This window comes from Alligator mississippiensis, chromosome 1 (assembly GCF_030867095.1).
Source record: "Alligator mississippiensis isolate rAllMis1 chromosome 1, rAllMis1, whole genome shotgun sequence".
NCBI lineage: Eukaryota > Metazoa > Chordata > Crocodylia > Alligatoridae > Alligator > Alligator mississippiensis.
Genome location: NC_081824.1, coordinates 30,719,393 through 30,742,749, shown reverse-complemented (window position 1 = coordinate 30,742,749; position 23,357 = coordinate 30,719,393). Strand labels below are relative to the sequence as shown.

At 45.6% G+C, this 23,357-nt stretch overlaps 2 protein-coding genes and 1 long non-coding RNA gene across 5 annotated transcripts in view; 2 read left to right on the top strand and 1 right to left on the bottom strand.

Annotated features, from left to right (window-relative positions):
• The window catches only part of TAF1B (TATA-box binding protein associated factor, RNA polymerase I subunit B), a 55,325-nt gene extending 48,958 nt beyond the window's left edge, over positions 1-6,367 (top strand). Inside the window, exon 15 of the mRNA XM_006266288.4 lies at positions 5,854-6,367. Within this exon, the coding sequence (XP_006266350.2) occupies positions 5,854-6,076 (223 nt within the window). The 3' untranslated portion in view covers positions 6,077-6,367. The remainder of the gene's footprint in view (positions 1-5,853) is intronic.
• A 13,270-nt stretch (positions 6,368-19,637) lies between these two features.
• Positions 19,638-23,065, bottom strand: LOC109284376 (uncharacterized). The gene is made up of 2 exons (XR_002091814.2): positions 22,905-23,065; positions 19,638-20,013 (listed from the first exon to the last, which is right to left on the bottom strand). It is a non-coding gene; the product is annotated as an uncharacterized LOC109284376 (long non-coding RNA).
• A 102-nt stretch (positions 23,066-23,167) lies between these two features.
• The window catches only part of GRHL1 (grainyhead like transcription factor 1), a 61,285-nt gene continuing 61,095 nt past the window's right edge, over positions 23,168-23,357 (top strand). For 2 of the 3 annotated variants that reach the window (XM_019492725.2, XM_006266289.4), the window contains exon 1: positions 23,168-23,277. In XM_019492725.2, coding sequence (XP_019348270.1) covers positions 23,258-23,277 — 20 coding nt within the window. In that variant the 5' untranslated portion in view covers positions 23,168-23,257. The remainder of the gene's footprint in view (positions 23,278-23,357) is intronic. The other variant, XM_019492727.2, reaches the window with a different exon arrangement.

The following is a 23,357-nucleotide window of genomic DNA, read 5'->3' as shown; positions in this document are numbered from 1 at the left end:
TAAGATAGGTACACAGCTGTGCATTAGCCAGTGATATAATTATGTGTTATGATCTCTGTGCTTGTGTGTGTGAAGATTGGTCTAGGGGTTTGAAGAGATCTATTATAGGATACAAAGTGATTGAGTTTCCCAAAAGGTTAAAAAAGCTGATGGAACTAAATCATCATCCTGAACTGCATGGTAAAATAAGAGGTTAAGAAGAAATACGCCCTCTTTTCCTTAATGTCACAGATTAAGCCATCATACAGTCATTCCCAAGAGAATAGAAGGAGTTACCAAAATGTTTGGAAAAATGTTTAATTTAGAACAAACTGTATCCCTAATGCTGTGAGTTTCAGTTGTCCTGACCTTAATCAAACAATCATGTCGATTTTAGGAACTTGCATTCAGCTTTATAAGCAATGAATATTTCCTACAGGTATTTCAGAAAAAAACTGTGTGGACTGGGGGAGAGATTGATTTAACAAATAAAAATGGCCATTTTATCTAAAGCATATTTTCCCAAATCCTGATTTTGGTCACAAGTGAAATTGAATTTGACATCTTACTTTCCATTGGAATATAATCCAAAACAGCCACACAACTTGTTGAGATAATTATTTCTTTCAAGAATGAAGTACTTTAAATACCTTCAGAAGGTCATCTAGTCCAACCCCCTGCTCAAAGCAGGACCACCCCCAACTGTATCATCCCAACCAAATCTTTGTCCAGCCAGGCCTAAAAACCTCCAAGGATGGAGATTCCACCACTTCTGTAGGTAACCTGTTCTAGTGCTTCACCACCTTCCTAGTGAGAAAGTTCTTCCTAGTATCCACCCTAAACTTCCCTTTCTGCAACTTGAGACCATTGCTTCTTGTTCTGTCATTTGTCACCACTGAGAACGGTCTAACTCCTTCTTCTTTGGAACCACCCTTCAGACAGTTGAAGGCTGCTATTAAATTCCCCCTCACTCTTCTCTTCTGCTGACTAAATAAGCCCAGTTTTCTCTGCCTCTCCTCAGAAGTCATGTCCCCCCACCCCCTAACCATTTTCGTTGCCCTCTGATGGATTCTCTCTAACTTGTCCACATCCTTTCTGTAGTGGGGGGACCAAAACTGGACACAGTACTCCAGATGTGGCCTCACCATTGATGAAAAGAGCAGAATAATCACTTCCCTTGATCTGCTGGCAGTGCACCTACCAATGCAGCCCAGTATGCTGTTAGTTTTCTTGGGATCAAGGGCACACTGTTGACTCATATCCAGCTTATCGTACATTGTAACCCCAGATCCTTTTCTGCAGAGCTGCTGCTTAACCAGTTGGTTCCAAGCCTGTACTGGTGCATGGGATTGTTCTGTCCTAAGTGCAGGAAGGTTTGTTCCTGTGCCCTTAGTAAAGTTTCTTTAAAGTACAACCAGTTTTCCTGGACTCCTTTCTCCGTCAGACTGGCCTTCCAGGGGATCCTGCCCATCAGTTTCCTGAGTGAGTCAAAGTTTGCTTTTCTGAAGTCCAGGGTCAATACTCTGCTGCTCTCCTTTCTTCCTTTTGTCAGGATCCTGAACTTGATCATTTTGTGGTCACTGTTGCCCAAGCTGCCATCCCAGCAGATGTTAGGGTGATTGAAGTCCCCTATGAGAACCAGGGCCTGTGGTCAGGAAACTTCTGCTAGTTGTCTAAAGAAAGCCTCATCTACCTCAATCTCCTGGTTGGGTGGTCTGTAGCAGACACCAACCATGACATCCCCATTGTTGCTCTCCCCTCTAGCCTTAACCCAGAGACTTTCAACAGTCCTATCTCCAGTTTCATACTCAAGCTCTAAGCAATCATACAGCTCTTTTACATACAGCGCAACTCCTCCTCCTCTTCTTCCCTGCCTGTCCTTCCTGAACAGTTTGTACCCATCTATGACAGTGCTCCAGTCATGCGAGATCCCACCAAGTCTCTGTCATTCTAATCACATCATAGTTCTTTGACTGTACGAGTAGTTTCACTCTTGCTTAGAGATCGCTTATACATCTTACCGAAGCTAGTTGGGACTCTGTATAGGTGTAGGACTCTATCACTGCCAATATATTTGAATGCTGGATAGGCTACATTTCTCAAAGTACAGAAGACCTAAGAACAGAATATATGAATTCAGTAGTATTTGCACCTTGGGATAGGAACTGGAACTTACATCTGAAGTCATGTTTCTCTCTTACTGTGAAACTCTTCATTCTGTAAACTGGGTGAGTGACTTGGTGGATGTAAGTCAGCTTACTGTGCTATCCCTGAGTTATATACTGTGAAAAGCCAGCCACATTTGTATTTGGCCAGTGAATTTGGGTGGCAGTAGAGAAGGGAAACAGACATTAAAGACCAGTTTGAAATCACAGTTCTGGACTTCTGCTGTTTTATTAGTTGGAAGTAAAGTTGAGATATAGCTGAATTAAACTGACTTCTGCTTCATGCCTATATACCTTTATACTGAAGTAAACTTTTATTTCTTTTAATGCTATCACACTAATAGTATGATTACTATTAATCTAGTATTAATAGCCTTACACTAATCATCCTTTGTTTTGTAAAATCAATTGAATTTAGTATTCTATCTGAAAATTACGCTGTCTAAAGTGTGTACAGACTTTGCTGTCTTGCATATTTGTATATCTTTTCATGCTGCATTTTTGCAAATTCTCTGTCACTGGAATAGGTTGGAATAATGTAAACATAGTATTATATTACAAGAGGTTTTATTGTGTATAAGTACTTTCCTTTGTATGACTGGATTCGTACAAAGAGGAGAATCCAGTTCATTCTAATGTGAATACATCTTATACACATTAGGTGATTGTAGTTTACATTAGACTAGCTTGCTGCATATGAAAGTATATGCCTAAATATAAACTTTAAATGGAGAGGTTTTTCACACTAACCTATGTGAAAATAAGCGACTCACATAGCCATTAAGCACACTTTTTTACATCTTTATGAAAGCTCTATCTCCAGTTCATATTAAATAAGTGCTTTTGTAGCTTCAATTCAACTTTGTTTCAGTCTGAAACTAAATTACAGTAAAATACTGTATTTTGATTTTTTCCCAGCACATTTTGAGAATAGGACTCTTCAAAAGGACTGGATTGTGCTTGCAAGAGATGCTTACAGATGTCAAAAAACCCACAAAAATGTCACTTTAAACTTCTTGTGCTCCCACGCTGAGCCCAGCACATCCCCAGAAGAGGCATCACATTAGTTGGACCCAGCTCGCCCAACATCTGTATAGATCAGGTGCTTTAGTGGGGCTTTTTTGGCACTTTTATCTAATAGCTGATTGACTCAGCGTTAGAGAAAATCATCAAAAAACTCCGCTGAAGAACCTGATCTGTACAGATGCTGCAGAGCCAGGTCAAACTAAGGCACTGCTTCTTCCGGTAAAGCGCATTTTTCCCCGCTTTTTTTTAATGTACCTGAAGTCTCTTCCTTTGGGCTCTTTTCATGTGTGTAAATGTAATGTTGCAACCTCCTGTTTTCCTGTGCACATATTTAATTTAATTATCACTGCTGTCTTATCTAACCCTTAATATTTTGCATATCTCTTACAGATATTTTCATTTATGAACTATGAGTTATAAAAGATAGTGTACCACTATGTTATCTAATCCTGTTTTAAAGTATTAGTACTTAAATACATGCAGATTTGTCATCTATACTGTAACATGCTATTGGAAAAATTGACTCTACAAAGAAAATGTTATTCAAATTTACTTTATAGTATAAAGTAGTAGCCTAAGGCCAGTGGAGTAGAGAGGACTTAACTTTTTTTGAAACTGCAACACCTACCCTAACAACATGTGGCTTCCCACTAACCTCCATATATCCACCACTAACAAGAATTGCATTAATTGAATGTTTCTGCTAAATATATATGGCAATGTATTATTAACTCTGTTGCCATGTAGTTGCCACTGATAGTCTCAGAATTAAAACAGACATGATGAATAACTGCAGATCACACCCCTTTGGAGCTGTCTGCAGATTATGAAAAATATTTCTATTTTCTCCATTCTACTCAGCTTTTAAATTTTTTCTTCCCCCTTAAGTGCAAAAATTAAAGGTTTTTTTAGAATTGAAATATCAGATTTGACAGCCAAATTGTGTGTCAGTCTGCAGCTGCAAAATCGTGGAAAATATGAGGTTTAGTTAGGTGCTAGTCTGGGCAGACCTTTTCTTAGCCACAAGTGTATTGTCAGGAAAATCAGTTTCAGGTTGACTAAAACTCTTCATACTTTCAGGTTATAGTCAGTGAATACTCTTTTTTGGCCAAAAAAGTAAAGAAAAATATATGGAAATGTCAAAACGAAGCTTTGGATATTTTTTAAATGTACAGTTTAAAAAATTGGTAGATTCACAAGCGGTAACGCCTTTAAAAAAACAGTGAGGACGAGGTGGTAGTCTTATGGTCCTTCTTGGACCCCAGAACCCATATGTTAGGCATCTTCCCTTGGAGCTAGGGAACAGATTCGGATTCCTTCTCCAGCATGACTCATTGTAGGGATCTGAGCAAAGATTTTGCCTCCCAGAGGAATGTTCTAATCACTGGTCTTGTAGGTGAGGTATGCTTAGTTAGGTCTCTTTCAGTTTCTCTATTTCAAGCGGTTCTACTTTTTAATAAAATATTTCATTGTTCATTTGGTTGGAGTGGAGTGACTTCATTGTTAACATCCTGGACACCAGGCTATAGAATATAATGGGATTCACCATCTCCTACTCCTTCCCTCATTTTGTGAACGGTGCCTATCTTCTCTTGTGACTCATGGGATAGGTTCCAAACTCATAGCAAACAACTGGTATTTTGCTTGAGACCCTCCAATATGGCTTCTATAAGAAACTAGAAAGTTTTTAAATTGAAATCAGACAAGGAGAGCAAGCATGATATTGACCACAGCATGTTACTTGCACAGTGTTATTGCCCTTGAACCGATAAAGACTGGGGACTGGGGACCATGGATTTAAACTTTTGCTTTATTAAAAAGGGCCTACAAACTTTATTTTTTTTCCAGTTCACAAAATTCAAGATGTTGGTTTTGGATCAATCCAAAACAATTTTTTTTTTTTTTTTTTTTTATGGTTGACCCTAAAAGGTTGACCTTACTTAACACCACTGAGTGCTTGCTTTGGGGCATGTAGAGTACGCACTGCTACCATTCTTCACTTACGAGACCCTCTACACTCTCTCCATACTCAGTCATCTTTCCCTCAGCCCAAGACATTGGCCTCCATCACACACAGTTTAAATTTTCAAATAGGTACCTTCATGCTTTCTTCCATGCGGTCTTCTCTCATGCTTGGGGGATATCAGTCAATATCAACAAAACTCCATCATTATCCTTCTTATATTCCTCCTGCAGTGATTTCTACATAAAACTTAACAGGCAGGTTGCTGCTGTGTTGTAACTGCTGTTTTTCGCGTTATCTGATATTATTATCTCATTGGTTCCTGGTGTTTCTGGGTCTATCTGTCATTTGTTGTATTATACTTCAAATCACAAGTTCTCAAAAACAGGGACCATTTTTTGTTCAGTTTTTTTTAGTGGGTTCCTGCTGCATGTCTTGTAATTCTAAGACACTATAGTAATACAAATCATCACCCTACCTAGGACTGCAACTTGTCCTAGTCTTGGTCTGCCCCCTTCTTATGAAAGATTATTCCAGTGAGATTCTGCCTCAGGGATGCAGTCATAGAACATAATACTTTTGATGGCACTAATGAAATGTTGGTGTTTTGCTTTAATTTCTATTTTAAATGATTTCTATTATGTATTTGCCAACAAGACAAGCCCGTGATTTAAGATGTACTTATGACACTGTTTTTTTTCTTTCCTTTTTGTTATTTAGGATATGTGGGCATCTGGCACACTATAAAGAAGGAGACTTTTCGAAGAGCTACCAGTTCATCCTAAACCTCTTCTCCTTCCTCCTAAGGGTAGATGTTTCTCTTATCCACGAGGAGGTGTGTTTGATAGAACACAAACTTTTCAGTGCAAGACTTCATAAGTCAAAAAAAAAATCCAAGCCCAAGAAAGTGGAAATTCCTAAAGGTCCTGGAAATACAGGCTAAATGAAGAGTGCCCTCAGTTGTACAATACAACCCCCACATCTTTGAGCCTATGTGGGCTACTGTCAGATGGAGAATGATGATTCATGAGCGTCGGGATCAGGTTGCCTGATTGGGGCCAAGGTTTCTCTTTGTTTATATTATAAAGAACAATTTGAAATTGGAGGTGGAGCTCCAAAACCAGCTGTTTATTTCCAAATGTCATGAGAATGAATTACAAGTTATGGAAATAGGTTGTGGGAAGTATTCCTTTTACCAAAGACTTTGAAGTTCAAAATAAAGTTTTTTACCTAATGTCTTATGAGAGAGAAAATATTATTTTCTTTGTTTGAAAAAAAAAATAGCTGAAGAATGCAATAGGCAAATGGTTACTTACCAGATTGTAGTATTGGGGAGATCTGGCATTTAGCCAACTTGGTGCTTCCAAAGTCTGATCTTTTGTAGCAACTTTGGAATACTCTCTGGGTGTCTCTTTATTTCTTCTCTTCTTACCCTCCTTCACACTCCTTGCTGGCTTGAGACACTTATTGGAATCATTATTTTGCATTCTTATCTGTTTACAGCCATCCTGGTTTCTTCAGTGTTGTCCTTTTTAATACCTGGAACAACTCCTGCTTCTTCCTGGTACATCAGGTGGTCAGCTTTTTCCTCACCTTTCTTTTGCAAGGTGTTGACTATCTGCATGGTAACAAAATGTTCTTTGGCTTCAGCTGGCCCAGGCTTTCCTTAGCAGGCAGCCTGAGCTCTGTGGTTGGAAGCAGTTGCCCAGAGTCTGGGCCACCTGCATCTGGGAGGCTGCAAACAGTTACACTGGGCTCTGTGTCAGCAGCTGCATGCGTGCCTCGGTGAATGGCAGGAGGGGCCTGGGGCAATGCAACCCCAGCCCCCACCCTGCTGTTTGCCTGGAGGCACACCTGTAGCTGCTGCTACCACAGCCAGTGCCTTGCTCCAGAGCTCTGGGCAGCTGCAGAAGGTGGTTGACAGGCTTCGAACAGCTACACTGGGCTCTGGAGCCCCAGCACCAGCTCCATGGTGGCAGCAACTGCATGCATGCCTCAGGGCACAGGGGCAGTGCAACCCTGGCCCCTCCCCCTCCTCCACCAGCCACCCAGAGGCATGCGTGCTTCCACCACCACCAGCAAGGATTGGGCTTTGGTGGCTCCCCCATAGTATGCCCCTGGCATTCGAAGTCAAGGCATGGGTCAGAGTTGTGGTGTTCTTAGCACTCCAACCAAAAACATTGCCAACACCTGGCCTAGTGCATATATCTGCCTGTTGCTGAGCAAGCTGCCAAATTTCACTAGTTAGACCAGACAAGATGAAGCACAGTGCTTGCACCATAGCAGGGTGTACTTGAGAAGGCCCTAGGAGGTACACGCAGGTGGCTGGGGACAGAGCACCACCGCACACCATCCTGCACTGCCACGCAGGCGCCACCCACCCAGCTGGATGTGGGGAGCGGGGGAAGCTCACATGCAGCAACTACTGCCACTCCACGTTCGGCCACGTGCCACCCTCCCCTGCCTTCCCCCACTCCACATCTGGCCACCAGGGGTGCACTGATCCAAAAAAGTTGAAAACTCCTGCACCATAGTAAAGTCATCTTGACCTTCATGTGTGTCCTCACCTGCTTCAAACAGAACTGTTGAGTATTCCTGTAAAATGGAATAATGGTCCAATAATATTCCCTGGGATTTCAGCTAAAAAAGAAATCCCAGGACTTCCAGCTCCTACTAGAATGAGAGATTTTGACAAAACATATTGATCAAGTCCATAGGGCTGGATGCTATGCAGCTGAGGATGCTGAGGGAGTTGGCTGCTGTGATTGCAGAGTCTCTGGCCATTATCTTAGAAAACTTGTGGGGATTGTGGGAGGTTCTGGACAATTGGAAAAGGGCTAATATAGAGCCCATCTTGAAGAAAGGGAAGGAGGAAAATCCAGGGAACTACAGACCAGTCAGTTTAATCTCAGTCCCTAGGAAAAAGGTGGAGCAGGTCCTCAAAGAATCCATTTCTAAGCACTTGGAGGAGAAGAAAGTGATTAGGAACCGTCAGGATGGATTCACCAAGGTCAAGTCATGCCTGACTGACTTGATTACCTTCTATGATGCGATAACAGGCTCTGTGGATGTGGGTAAAGCAGTGGACATGATATAGCTTGACTTTAGAAAGGCTTTTGATATTGTCTCCCACAGCATTCCTGCAAACAAGCTGAGGAAGTATGGGTTGGATGAATGGGCTGTAAGGTGGATAGAAAGCTTTCTGGAGTGTTGGGCTTAACGGGTAGTAATCAATGGTTTGAGGTCTAGTTGACAGCCAGTATCAAGTGGAGAGCCCCAGGGGCCAGTCCTGGGGCCGGTTTTGTTCAATATCTTCATTAACAATCTGGAAGATGGGATGGATTGTAGGGCTGTGCAAAACTTCGGATCGCGATTCGGATTCGGAGATGATTTGGATGTTTTGGGGGCCAAATCTACTAATCTGAATCAAATAACTAGAAGCTTTAGGCTTTCCAAATTGATTCAGAGTTTTTCACCCTGCTGCAATTTTCACCCCACCTTGGCTTAACACACACACATGACATGAGTTTTGCTTTCAGGATTTGAGGTTCTAAAATAACAGATATAGATATTTCATTGATTCCCCATTATACCCTATGGCTGAATCACCGAATCTTTAACTAATCAATTCAGACAAATCAAATCAAAAAAGCGATTCAGATCTCTGAGTCAAATTGGATGAATCTGAATTGACCAAATCCGAATCGAATAGTTGCCTATTCACACAGGCCTAATGGATTGCACCCTAAGCAAGTTTGCAGATGACACAAAGCTGGGGGATGTAGTAGATATGCTGGAGGATAGGGCTAGGATTCAGAGTGACCTAGACAAATTGGAGGATTGGGCCAAAAGAAATCTCATGAGGTTCAGTGAGGACAAGTGCAAAGTCCTGCACTTAGGATGAAAGAATAATACCATTACGGCTTGGGGACTTGACTGGCGAAGCATTAGCTCTGCAGAAAAGGTTCTGGGGGTTACAATGGATAATAAGCTGGATGAGTCAGCAGTGTCCCCTTGTTGCCAAGAAGGCTAACAGCAAACTGGGCTGCATTGGTAGGAGCATTGGCAGCAGATCAAGGGAAGTAATTACTCCCCTCTATTCAGCACTGCTGAGGCCACATATGGAGTACTGTGTCCAGTTTTGGGCCCCCCACTTCAGAAAGGATGTGGACAAGTTGGAGAGAGTCCAGCAGAGGGCAACAAAAATAGGGGGCTGGTGCACATGACTTCTGAGGAGAGGCAGAGGGAAGACAGGAAGGATTTAATAGCAGCCTTCAACTGCCTAAAGGGTGGTTCCAAAGAGGATGGAGCTGGACTGTTCTCAGTGGTGGTAGATGACAGAACAAGGAGCAATGGTCTCAAGTTCCAGAAAGGGATGGTTTTAGTTGGATATTAGGAAAAACTTTCTCACTAGGAGAGTGGTGAAACACTGGAACAGGTTGTCTAGAAAGGTGGTGGAATCTCCATCCTTGAAGCTTTTTAAGTCCTGGCTTGACAAAGCCCTGGCTGGAATGATTTGGTTGGTGATGCTCCTGCTTTGAACAAAGGGTTGGACTAGATCAGCATTTCTCAACCGGTGGGTTGCGTCCCAAAATTGGATCACAGGACTATTTGAAAGGGTCATGCGGAAGTCACAGAAAATACCATGAAAGTGTAGGTTTCCCCTTGGAGGCTGGCAGCGTTACAGCTTGCAAGCACTGCTTGGGATGATTGGAGGCAACAGACACGTGCATCTGTGCACGCAGATGCATGTGGCCAGGATACAGCGAGGCCAGTTCATGGGAACAGCCCCAGCCACTGGATACAGGTAAGTGTATGAGGAACGGGGTTTGGAAGTCCAGGGGACTGTCCGGAGGGCTGTGGAGGCGAGAGAGAGTGTGTGTGTGTGTGTGTGTGTGTGCGCGCACGCGCGCGCTGGGCACAGTAGCCAGACACGCAGCTCTGGCAGGGCAGGGGGAGCAGTGAGGAGAAGGCGCCTGGCCCTTAAGTGAGGGAAGGAAGTAGGGGCAGTCCTTCACAGCGGGAAGGTGCGTGCCTGGGTGGGCACCACAGAGCTGGAGACCGCACTCACTGCTTACACTCTGGCCCAAGCAAGATGGGGATAGCCGGGGGCCCCCTCCAGTAGGGCTGGGGTTGGCAGGGGACTGTGGATCAGGGGTGAGGGGCACCAGCACAACTGGCAGGGGAGGGCAGGGGGCTGTGGCTTGGGGGTTGAGGGGTGCCAGCAGGGTTAGGATGCTGTGGCTTGGGGGTGAGGGGTGCTGGCAGGGGACTTTGGTTTGGGCACTGTCAGGGCCAGGGGGGCGTGGGTTGGGACAAGCCATCGATCTTGACAAATGACTTCTTGAATGAAAAGGGTTAAGGACCAAAGGTCCCCTCCCAGCCCTACCTTTGTATGATTCTATGATCAATTGCATTGAAGTCACCTGACAGCTTTAAAGGGAGTAGTTTGGACCGTATTCCTTGTGTGTGCAAAAAGAGGACTCAAAATTTCTCCCATGAGCTCAAAAAGGGCTCAAAATTTTTCCCATGAGCCAGGAGCTCAGGCTTCAGTAGTGAGGTAGTGCTGGAAGGTAACCAGTACAGTGCAGCAAATCCCCAGGAAGTGTTTATAAAGTTTGTCACAGTCTAAAGAAAATGATGAAACTGAAATCTGAAAACTGGGAATTAAACTTGTGAATTATAGGTGTTTTTGGATTGGTTCCCTATGTGTCTGGAACCAAGTAAAAAAGCAGTGCTCCAACTGTGGAAATCATGTGGAAAGAGCAGAAGGAAGCTCATAGATGGTTAGGAAATTACTTGAGTAGTGACTTACACCAGTGTGGGTGATATTGTGTCTGCTCCACGTTTCATTGGCATAAATATTAGACCTGTGCGAAGCAGCAAGTATTTGCTTCGGATCCGGATTCAGCTGATTCAGAGGGGCAGTGATTCAATTTGCAGGTCCTTGGGCCCACACTGTTCAATTTCTTTATCAGCGATTTGGATGACGGGGTGAAAAGCAACCTGTTAAAATTTGCTGATGACACCAAAATTTGGGGTGAGGTGGGCACGCTAGTAGGGAGGGAAAGACTGCAGAAAGACCTGGATAGGTTGCAAGTGTGGGCTAACAAAAACAGGATGCGTTTCAATTCGGACAAGTGCAGGGTGCTGCACTTGGGCAGTAGTAACCAGCAGCACACCTATAAGATGGGAAACTCCCTTCTTGAGAGCACGGAGGCAGAATGGGATCTTGGAGTCATCATTGACTCCAAGATGAACATGGGCTGACAATGCAAGGTCATGGTCGGCAGGGCTAACCGGACCCTATCGTGCATCCACAGGTGCATCTCAAGTAGGGCCAAGGAGGTGATCCTCCCCCTCTACGCGACATTGGTCAGGCCACAGCTGGAGTACTGTGTCCAGTTCTGGGCACCCCACTTCAAGAGGGATGTGGACAACATTGAGAGGGTCCAGAGGAGGGCCACCCGCATGATCCGGGGACAGCAGGGCAGACCCTACAATGAGAGGCTACGGGACCTGAACCTGTTCAGCCTTCACAAGAGAAGGCTGAGGGGGGACCTGGTGACTGTCTATAAACTCACATGGGGGGACCAGAAGGGTTTGAGGGAGACCTTGTTTCCCCTAGCGCCCCCCGGGGTAACAAGGAATAACAGCCACAAGTTGTTGGAGAGTAGGTTTAGATTAGACATCCATAGGAACTACTTCACAGTCAGGGCGGCTAGGATCTGCAAACGACTTCCAAGGGAAGTGGTGCTGGCTCCTACCCTGGGGGTCTTTAAGAAGCGGCTTGATGCCTACATGGCTGGGGTCATTTGAGCCCAGTTTTCCTCCTGCCCAGGCAGGGGGTCAGACTTGAAGATCTACAAGGTCCCTTCCGACCCTACTTCTATGATTCTATGAATTTGATGATTCGAAACAGCTCCAGCTGATAAGTCTGTTGTGGCGGGCAGAGGCGGGAGGGAAGGGGTGTGTGGGGATATGCAGCTCAACACCCCCACAGTGAGGGAGGGATTGGGGCTGGGACAAGCTGCCTAGCCAGGGAGAGGGGCTAGGTGTGCTGCTGGGCCGGGAGCTGCTCTTCTGGTGGCTCCTCCAGCAGCTCTCACCACTGGTCCTGGAGGGCATGGGAGTAGGTGTGTGCCCCCAGATCTGTGCAGGGCAGGTTGGGCCAGGTTGTGCTCTGGATGGGTGGCGGAAGGCACTTAGAGGGGGGCTATGCCCTTCCACCACTTGTCCAGCTGGGGCGGGGAGGTGTGGGAAGGTGCCACTGCACTTCCTCAGACAAGCAGTGTGCAGTGCTGGAAGCTCCTTCAGCCTCCCCACACCTTTGCCCCACCCTGCCCCGGCTGGGCGAGCAGCAGCAGAGCATGGGGGCAGGTGCATGTACCCGGATCGGGCAGGGGCTGTGGGGAATTTTAGGGTGGCTGCAGCCCCTCCATAGCCCCCACTCCACTGTGCTCTGCAGGATGGGCGGAGCCAGGGCTGTGCTCTGGGCGGCAAGCCCCCACTGCTGAGCTGCACTCTGCAAGGCGGGTGGAGCTCAACCCTGGCTTCACCCGCCCCGCAGAGTGCAGCCCAGTGGCGGGTGGCTGAGGCTAGTCTGTTGCAGTGCAGCCCTGGCTCTGCCCACCCAGCAGAGTGCAGCCCAGCAGTGGGAGCTAGCCTCCCGGAGTGCAGCCTTGGCTCTGCCTGCCCTGTGGAGCGCAGCCCGGCAGCAGGTGACTGGGGCTAGCCTCCTGGAGTGCAGCCCGGTTCAGCCCGCCCTGTGCAGATCCAGGGCACCCATCCACTCCCATGCCCTCCTTCACTGTGGGGGCATTGATCTGCCCTCCCCCCCCACCTCCACCCACCACAACAGACTTACCAGCTGGAGGCAGCTGTGTCCAGTGTTGTTGAGGACTGCCTGTACAGTCTATGGCTGAATCTCCAAATCTCTCTGAATCGATTCAGAGACTTCCAGATCAATTCGGACCTTTTAATGGGTCTCCAGATTTGATTTGGATTCAGAGATTCGGCCGCCGAATCGGGCTGAATCTCCTCTGAATTGAATTGGCTACCGAAGATTTGCACAGCCCTAATAAATACGTTTGTGTGTTTTTGTGTCTGCATCCTAGGGTACCTATCATGGTGTTGTTTGCTGGATACTTCAAGTCAGAAAAGATGAGTCCTGGCTTGATGATCTGATTGTCTAAATTGGAACAAAAAGGCTACAGTTTGGCATGGGTCTATGTTTTAAACTCCTAAAATATTTTATTACCCCTTATGTTCACCTTTGTTTGAGGGAAAGACTTGAGTTCTTAAGGTTGTCTGGAAAAATGGCTGACATGCGTATGAGCTATCCATCCTAGATTGCTGTTTTTATTAGCAGTTAAGAAAATAATGTACCCTGTTGCTTTCTTTAAAAGTTTCTTAGCCTACCAAGACAAGCTGTTTTAAAACCTATATTACTCCTTTCTATAAATAGAATGTTTTATTCCTTTTACTATGGTCTTTGTTAAAGTTTTTAAGAATTTATTGTCCAGAAGACACATTATACAGTCACAGTACTAAACTAATTTGAAAAGGCCGTATATACTTAATTACAGACACAGCTTTCTTTCCAAACTATTGTAATAGTAGCAACTTTATGAGCTTCATAAATAAAAAAACTAACGTTCAAATTTACAAATACAACAATGCTCTTTTTACACGTTAGAATAAATTAAAAGATGTACTTTTAATAAACAGGACTAAAGGTTACTGTTCATCCTTAAGTACTCTGTACCTTCTGGACAGGTAGGGTAGAGTCAGATTCAAAAGAAAAGGGTGTGCCTGTAATGTGCTTAATGTTAGTCCTATGTAGTTTAATCAATCAACAGTTATGTTGCTATAATGATAGTTAAAAAGTCAATGAACCACAAAGTGCCTTATCTTCACTGACATAGTTGTGCTCTCTTGGGAGAGAGCTCACCACTTTGTCTATAAGCAAAACTAAAGTGAGGTGGAGAAGCCACATTTCTTAAGCAGACAACTGGTGCTGGATAGCCCAAGGCTAGGGTGTCCACCTCAGTCTTTTAGCTTTAACTGCCTATTCTGTCTGCTTTACAGTTAGAACTGTTTTTTGTGATCGTTCACTGAAAATGTTCACGGAAAGGTCAACATTTTTGCTTTGCTGGGTTTTTTTTCTGTACAGGTGTACCTCGATTTATGTGGGTTCTGTATATGTGAATTTGCTCTTATGCAATGACCCTTTTTATGCTCCAAATTTGTTATATGTGAGGTAAATTCACTCTCAAGCAATTGGCATAGACACGCTCCCTCCTCCCCCAAACAGGTAAGCCTGTGATAGGAGGGGAAAGGGCCATGGGGCCAGGACCCCACTCACGGCAGCCCCTGCTGCAGCTGCAGCTGCTCTGGGAGCAGCCAGTGCCAGTGACTTGCATTTGCTGGGCTGTGTTGTGCCCTGAACCCCCAGGAGGGCTGCAGGCTGGGGAGCTGTGCTGGGCTCTGCAGCCTCGGTATGCAGGGTGAGAGCAGGCTGCTGCTGCTGGCTGGGGCTGGCAGTGGCACTGGGCTCTTCCTGGTGCTCAGGGCTGGCGGCAGCCTGCTCTCGTCCCGCTGCAGGCTGGGGTCGGCAGCAGCACTGGGCTCTTCCCGGTGCTCAGGGCGGGCTTCAGTGATAGGAGAAGGGCTGCTGCCACCCCAAAATTCACTGTAGCCTCCCCAACCTGCCCTCCCAGTGCCACTGCTGAACACTGGGAAGAGCCTGGCGCTGCTGCCGGCCCCAGCCTGCAGTGAGATGAGAGCAGGCTGCCACCCGTCCCGAGCCCTGGGAAGAGCCCAGTGTCACCCCTGCTGCAGCCCTGGGACTGGCCAACCCCGCCTGCTTGCAGCCACTGGGATGCCCCATGCTTTTGTCCCTGCCCATTCCCTAGCCCCAGCCTCACTCCGTCCCTTCCTCACTGCCCTGGGAACGAATCCCTCTTTGTTACATTATAAACTGGGTTCCCTTTATGCAAATTGGATTTATGCGCAGTTTTCCAGGAATGCACCTACCGCATAAATCAAGGGAAACCTGTACTTAAAAATATTGATAAAAATGAGAGCACCAGATTTCTGGCTTTTATCTCTCTCCTTTAAAGTTAAATTATTTTATAGTGCATTGATTAGAAATGTGCAATAATTGGATTAATGACTAAGACTATTTTACAGCAATTCTAAATCCTTTTACTATGTCAGGTTACTAATTTAGGTGATAACAAACATAAATAACATAAATATTGATCTGCATAACATTTTGAGTCTCTTTTAAGAGTGTGTAATCTTCCTCTGCGATACAAATGTAGAATTTGGTTGTGTATATTGTGGTCTTTTAATGTGTGTTTCCATCTCCAAGAATATAAATACCCCACCGTGTGACTTAGAAGATTTCACAGAACTCAACTTGTCCTTCTTCTGTTGGCTTAGCTAAGAAAGAAGAGACAAATGAATAAACAAAGCTTTAGCCTTTCTGAGCCTCTTGAAGGGTATGGCTGGGAATAACAAGAAATCTTTAGGTTTCAGTGGAAACATATTTAGTTCTTAATGGGCAGGCAAGGTTCTTTGGGTAGATGTGATATATTTTATTAGACCAACTGAGCAGTTGGAACAAAGTTCTTTGAGAGCTTTCAGGCACAAGTACCCTTCAGGCATAGGGAGCCTCTAGTTGTTTTGTGATCTTCAAGGAATTGTTGTTGATTTGAGGTTTATCTTCCCTTAATTATTCCTCAGCTTTAGATACTTAAAACTAATTCAGTCATTTGTTACAAAAGCCAAATAAAAACAGCTTGTGAGTGCTTGATTTTAAAACAACTTTTAAAAATTTGTACCATACTACATAGTCATGAGATCCGATTTTCTGCTCAGCCTTCTATGCTAGGGACCTGAATTGGAGACCAGAGCTGCTATGCTGGCTCAGGTTTATTGGCTTTAAGATAGGAGATGTTCATTGTTAATAGTTGCACTGTTACTAATCTAGACACTCCTGCACAAACATCCTCAAAGCAATGAATCATCAGAAGTTTTGGAAAATCTGGCAAATTTGAGGGAGTCCAGAAGCAGAAATCAGTCCCTCCATAGTTCCTGCAACTCTTAAGCCTCTGTGTTCAAATTGTCTTCCTCCCACAGCTTTTGATCCCTCTCTATTAAGCCCCATCAGCTTGATTATTTACACTGCTTCAAAGGCATTAGAAAACACAGGTACATTTCTTTAGGATGATGTCATGAATCTTCATGAAATGTGTTTCCAGGAAGGTAAGAGTCTCTCTCTCTCTCTAGATGCTGTGGGTTGTCAGATGCACTATAATATGCCAGAGTGCCAAAATGTAGAATTTCTTGCTTTAGAGTATCCTGTTTTCAGCCTTTCATACACAGTGCTTGTGCTTTACTTTCTGCATTCCCTTTGCTCCTCATTTCCCACCATTTTGAGTCTGCCCATGTGAAGTTGCTGAGGAAGCCACTGAGCTGAATGCTCCTATGAACCTGGAAGCATTGACATATGCAGTCAAAAGGAAAGTGATGAAAAGGATGCCAAGGCTTGGAAGCTGAAAAGTGAGTGTATATATGGGACCTGCCTGATGTAATCTGTACTGTGGTCCTGGTGAGATGGTGGAATATGAGGATTAGCAGGGAGAGGCAAATGTTTCTGTCCTTGCATGGCGCATCAGCTGCTCTTTTAAAAGCCCTTACGTGCACATTTACAAGAACCTGCAAAATCCTGCCCTGCCCCTAAGTTTTTAATATCATCCCCAAATGATGGCTAATATAATAAAACCCCTACATAACTCCTCATCCTTTCCCTGATCCTCCTCCTTTCTGTCCAGCACACCAGCTCCAGCCTGGATTGTGGGAGTCTACAGTTGTCTTACCCTTCTGGATCTGGCCAAAGATCTCCTTCAATGCCAGCAACATAATGAGGATCCTTTATTCTAGTTCATTACCAGTCTGCCCCATCCCATAAGGTAGTATCTGGTAGGATTTCAGGCTTAGTAGGAGAAGTGATTCAATGCCAGTTCTTCACAAAATTCATGCCCAGAATCTGACTTCAACTCCTTTTTGTCTGCTGCCACTTCTTTTTGATTCTTCTGATGGTGCCCATCTCTGCCAGTGGATTGGCTACTTGGTTATACATCAGGGTATTGTGTATGACTGACTGAATTGAATTGGCCCTGTACATTTTCTCCCTAGCTTGATAACAATGCCTGAGAATCTGCCTAATAAGAAGAGCCATTCTAAAGCAGGCTGCAGTAAAACAAGAATAGACAGATAGCTTACAGTCTATACTAGAGAGATCAATGTGATGGCAGATGATTTCCAAAACTACTTTTGTCTTTTTTTTATCTTGGGTCAGTTAGGAGGTGGTTAGCTAAACAAAACCAAAGGGAAGGAGAGGGGAATTATGAAGTTAGAGGGAGGGAGGTGGGGGTGAGGGGAAGAAGTAGGGAAGTTAGAAGGGGAGGAGAGGGTACAAGGAGCAGGAGCGTAGCGAGGCCTGGATGAAGAGACTGAATGAGGAAAGAATTGAACCAAACAGCCAACCAGCACATAGACTGGTACAGTTCTGTGACTACTGTGCACAGGTATACATGACTCCAGAAAGTACCAGGCAGAGGAGAATCAGGACTGTTGCCCCCAGGATTCCTTTTACCAGAAACCCCCAAAATTGACATGGCCCCTCATCCAATTTGGTATCAAGTCAACTTTTAGTAGTAACCCCTAAGTTTATTACAAGTTTTCTCCTCTCTTTATAATGGCAAGCGGTTCCTTCAGATGCTACAACAGCGACCTTCAGTGGTACCGGCCTCGGATCCTCTGCTGGGTGTGTGGGATGTTAGTTTCTGGATTCCTCATTCCTCACAGCAAGAATTCTAAGGTTGCTCCTGTCTCCCCAGGGTGACAACACAAACGCACACTGTCTCTTTGTTTGTCTACTACTTTTGTAATTTTCTCATCTCAGACTGTCCAGTCTCCAAGGTACTCCAACTCTATTCTGTTTTCAGTTTCCTTTCCTTTTAGGCAAAGTACTGTACCTGGTTAACCCACCGTACCAATCGCAGCACTCACTTTTCCCAGTGCCTTATAAGGCACTCTGTACACTTTAATCGCCTAGTTCTAGGAAGGCCTAAAGTTATGCTAAGAGCGTGAGCATAACTCAGTTTGCCTACTACAAGGACCATTTCCTTAACTTGCTACCCCATTCCAAATAATAGTAAAAAAACTGACTCTTGTTCTTAATCTGGCTCTGCCTTCTGTCTGAGTTATGAAGGGATGATGCAATCCAGTTTGTGACATTACAGCATTTACAGCAACCTTAAGAAATCTTGACTGTGACTGGCCGATTTGTCAACGATGTTGTAATCTAGTATTTGTGCCATTATGGCTCCTTATGGTGCTAGTGATTTCATAGATTTCATAGACATTAGGGCTGGACGGGACCTCGGAAGGTCACCGAGTCCAGCCCCCTGACCCAGGGGCAGGAAGTCAGCTGGGGTCAAAGGATCCCAGCAAGATAAGCGTCCAAACGTTTCTTAAAAGAGTCCAGAGTAGGTGCTTGCCTCACCTCTGGAGGGAGTCTATTCCACGCCTTGGGGACTCGGACAGTAAAGAAGTTTTTCCTTATGTCCAGCTTAAAATGGTCTTGGAGGAGTTGTGACTGCTGGACCTTGTCATCCCTTGGGGCGCTCTGGTGAACAGACGTTCCCCCAGATCCTGATGCACACTTCTTATGTACTTATAGGCAGCCACCAGGTTCCCCCTGAGCCTGAGCTTTTCCAGGCTGAAGAGTCCCATGGCTCTCAGCCTCTCTTCATAAAGCCTATTCTCTTGTCCTCTGATCATGTGCGTGGCTCTCCTCTGGACTCTCTTAAACTTCTTGACATCCTTCTTGAATTGTGGAGCCCAGAATTGGATGCAGTACTACAGCTGCGGCCTTACCAAGGCTGAGTACAGCAGGAGGATGACATCCTGAGATTATATCACTAACTGGGTTTTCATCGAGCAAGAGCAGCAATTCCAACTAGGAAGGTTACACCTTCTCTTGAAAGCAGGGGTTTGCTTCTTTTTTAAATCCCGACAGACCAGGTTTAAAAAGAAATACAGAATGTATGTGGCACTTCACTGAGTTTTAGCAATTCTGAGGTGATGTCGGTAAGGGTGACTCTTGAGTGTCACTCTTTTGGTACCTGAATTGGTCCCATTTACAGTCTGGCACATAGGTTAGTATTGTATTGTTAATGAGAGAGGTATGCATATGCACCAAAGGGACAATAAACTCCAAAGAAGTTAGTTTCTATGTACCTTAAGACTTTAAAAACAGAACGTAAGTTCAAAGTGTAACAGTTGATAGCATCTAAGAAACCATTTTATGCTTCTTATTTTGAGTTGCCTGTATGGTTTGTATTAGAAACAAACCGATATATATTATTAGACAACCTTGGTCTTCTGTTATAAAATATGATAATCCTATAATGTATACAGACACAGCATAAGGAATTACCTTTTATTTGGTCTAAGTAACAAAAGGGTTAGGGTCTTGAATATAGTTTAAAAAATGCAGTGTACTTTATTTTTTGGATAAAAGACCTTAAACAATTTATATTTCACTTTGACATTGAATGACATTACTTATCTGATACTGTCTATCTAGAAATATTTGCAGGTCAACACAAGTTTTTTTTTTAAAACATGCCTAGTTTCAGTAGAGCCAGTGGAAGCACAGGATGCTAAGCACCTTTCAGAATTGGACCCTTAGTGAGGATTTCTTCTTGTCAGTTTTGTATTTTCTTTGTTGGTGGATTGAAGCGTCCTTGTGTAAATTTTGATCTTGGAGTGTGTCCTTTTCAAAGAGTGGAAGGATTTTCCCTGGGAAAGAAGCCTTTTATTATTGTACATACTTTAAAATTACAGTAGCTGAAGCATCTTAACAGATGACATATAGCATTGTTGCCGGATGGGTTTGGTTAAATTTGTAACCCAGGTGAGCAATCTCCCACCCCTTCTTTTCAGAGACAACCTCGAGATGTTTCTGAGAGGGTATTTCTATGCACCCCTTTGGGTGTACCAGGATATTTAGTGCGTTAGCAGTAGGGATGATTTTAAGACTGGTTTCATCAGCTCAAGTTCTGTGTAAAACCTTCATCATCTCCTTAAAAAAAGTTCTTTTAACAGTGTTTTTTGATACAGTGTATAACTGCATTTGAATATGGCTTAATTCAACAAAATGTGCATGAAGCACATGAATTAGCATAATCTATATCTCTTTTAGACTATGTTTTATATAAAATGCAGAAAAACAATAACACTAAGGGTAAAGTGGAGAAGTGGGGAGAATGAGAACCACTGCATTGAGGGGGGAAAACTATGGACCAAGATCCTATTGTGCTAGGTGCTATCCAAATATAGAACAAAGACAGCCTTTGTTCCAAAGAGCTATATATTTTTGTATAAGATGTATATCAAAGAGTCTCCAGCCAGATTTGTGTGTGCACAACAGAGGTTACATATATGGATTGATCTAACTAGATAAAACTTTATGCTGGAAAAATGCCAGTAACTGGATTAGTGGCTACTGGATAGATGACTCCTGGTGCATGCTCATTTATTACCTTCTCTGGAAGTTGATCTGTAAGATCAATTCATCCCTCAGGCAGAAGAGTGGGCTCTGCTCCCTCCAGAGCTCTTCAGCCCCACTTCCAGGCTCAGTGGGAAGTGTTGCTCAACAGGAAGAGAGGAGAATCTTGCTTCCCTTTCCTGGCTGTATGAGTACTATTTTGGGAGCAAGAAGCTATGTAATGCATCCTATTTACACCAATTTAAATCTGAAATGTCTGTACCAAAGGCAGAGGAATTATTCTTCCTTGATACCAGCAGTGGAAATTGGAGAAAGCGACCCTGTTATCTTTGGTGAAGCAGGTTAAAATACTTCAGTGGAAAACTACTCTATGGTTTACACAGAATGATCTGTGGTTTTTAACAATAAAAATTGTTGAAATTGGCTCAGTTACCAAGATAAGATAAGATCATGGAGTTGGGAAAGAGCTGGAGCTCTGATGATGAGTAATCTTATCAAGAATCACTGACAAATGTTTTCACTTAAAAAAAACCAAAAAAGCAACAACAGAAACAACTTGGAGGGGTGGGGGAGGAGGAGGACTGCAGTCTGTTCTGGCTCTAGACCATGCTGTCACCACCGTAAGATCTCAGCCCCAGAGCAGCTCCGTGTCCAGCTGCACGCCCTGCCAGCACTCCTGGGGCCAGTCTCCATGGAAGTCCTGGCCCCACACTCTCATGGCCTTGCCACTGCTGGGATCTCCATGGAAACTGGCTGCAGTGATGCAAGCAGGGGCTGCTGGGAAATGAAGTCCTCCACAGGCCTGATCCAGCCCATGAGCCAGACTTTGCCTGTCCCTGCAGTAGAACTTCCCCATCTCTACCGCATGATGTTAAATATAGGTAGGAACTGTCCTGTTTACTGCAAAGGGACACTGTTGAACAGGACCTTCCAGAGCTACATTTACTAACATGACTTTCTAGTAAAGACAAGACTCAGGCTGGTCAGATCAGGTCTGACCTATGCTTATACTCTGTAAGAATGTTTCAGAACGTCGTCTGAACAGCCCAAAGCTGTCATGACACCCTGTAATAACATAGATGGGCTCACCCAAGCATTAAGGATTTTTTTTTGCAGTCTGCAAATTAGGTGGCTTACAACCAGCTTTTGAGTGGATGGAGGCTTTTTGATGGCAACTGATGTGGGGAGGACTGTTGGGAAGGAAGCGCCGTCGCTAAGCCAGGGTGGCTGACATGCAGTGTGAGTGCCACAAGCGACAGGGGCGACCTCTGCATGTTTTCAGCCCCAAATCCATCTCAGGATCTCTTGAGCATGTGTTGAAAACATTTCACAGAAGCAGGATGTTGGCTGCCCTGGTTCCCCTGCTTTACCTGTGGCAGGTGAGGGTGTTTGTTAGGTCTGTGGTAAGTCAGCATTGAGGGCAGTCGTATGTAGAGAGTTCATATTATGGCAGTGCTTCCCAAACTTTTCCGCCGCATGGCCCCTCACTCCCAACCCCCAGTCCTCTACCCCCACAACCCCATCCACTGATGTTGCCACCCCAATTGGGGTTGCGACCTACAGTTTGGGAATGGCTGGATTATGGTTTGTATGGGATAGTTATGGGACTGTTTGGGACTTGATGATCTATGGAGGTCCCTTGCAGCCCCACCTCCCTAGGACCATGAATGCCATGTGCCCCTGGCGACTGGCGGGGGGGGCACAGTGAGCTCCTGCAGGCAGTGGTGGCGCTGTTGGTGGCAGGAGTATGGCGGCAGCAAACAGGGAGCTTCTGTAGGTGGCGGTGGGGTGGGGAGCGCCAACCAGCCATTGGCAATCACCCACAGACGTTGCTGGCAGCGTCGGCAGTGTCCAGCAGCAACTGTGGACTGCTCGCAGATGCCAACAGCGGGTGGGGGGCGGCGAGTGGTGCCTGGCTGCAGGCACCACTACCAGTGTTGGTGCTGCTTTTCTGCAGGGGGTGCAGTGCCATGCTTAGGGGAGTGCATTACCCACGTGCACACCCTGTGCATTGCCAATGCCTAGGACTCTCTGTGGTGCCCCACTGGTGAGGGAGGGGACAGGCAGAGTAGGAGACCAGGCAAGGAGCAGAAAGCAGAGCAGCAACTCGGGCAAAGGCAGAGGGCGGGAACACCACTCGAGGGAGAACAAGGGGAGATCTTCAAAAGGAGACCGGACGCACCTTGCTGGGGTTATTTGACCCAGCCCGCTTTCCTGCCCAGAGCAGGGGCCTGGCCCCGAGGTCCCTTCCAGTCCTAGACTCCCGTCACTCTTCGGGCGCGGCCCCTGCGCCGCCGAGCGCTCCCTGCGACTCCCCTCCGGCGCGGCCCAGAACGTCGCACGCCAAGCCCCGCCCCCCGACCGGCCCAATCCGCGGGCTCGCCGAGCCCAGGCCCGGCCCGCGGCGGCTCCGAGCCAATGGAGTGGGGCTGGCGTCACAATCCACCTGCGGCCGCCGGCGCCCCGCAGCTAGCGCGAGCAGCCGCCACAACGCGCTGGTGCGGCGGCCGCTGCTCTCCCGCCCGCCCGACAGACATGACCCAGGACTACGACAAGTGAGTGCGCGCGGGGCGGCTCGTGGGGTGCCCGGCTCCGGCTCCTCAGTGCTCCGGCCGGCGGGATCCGCGTGCCGACG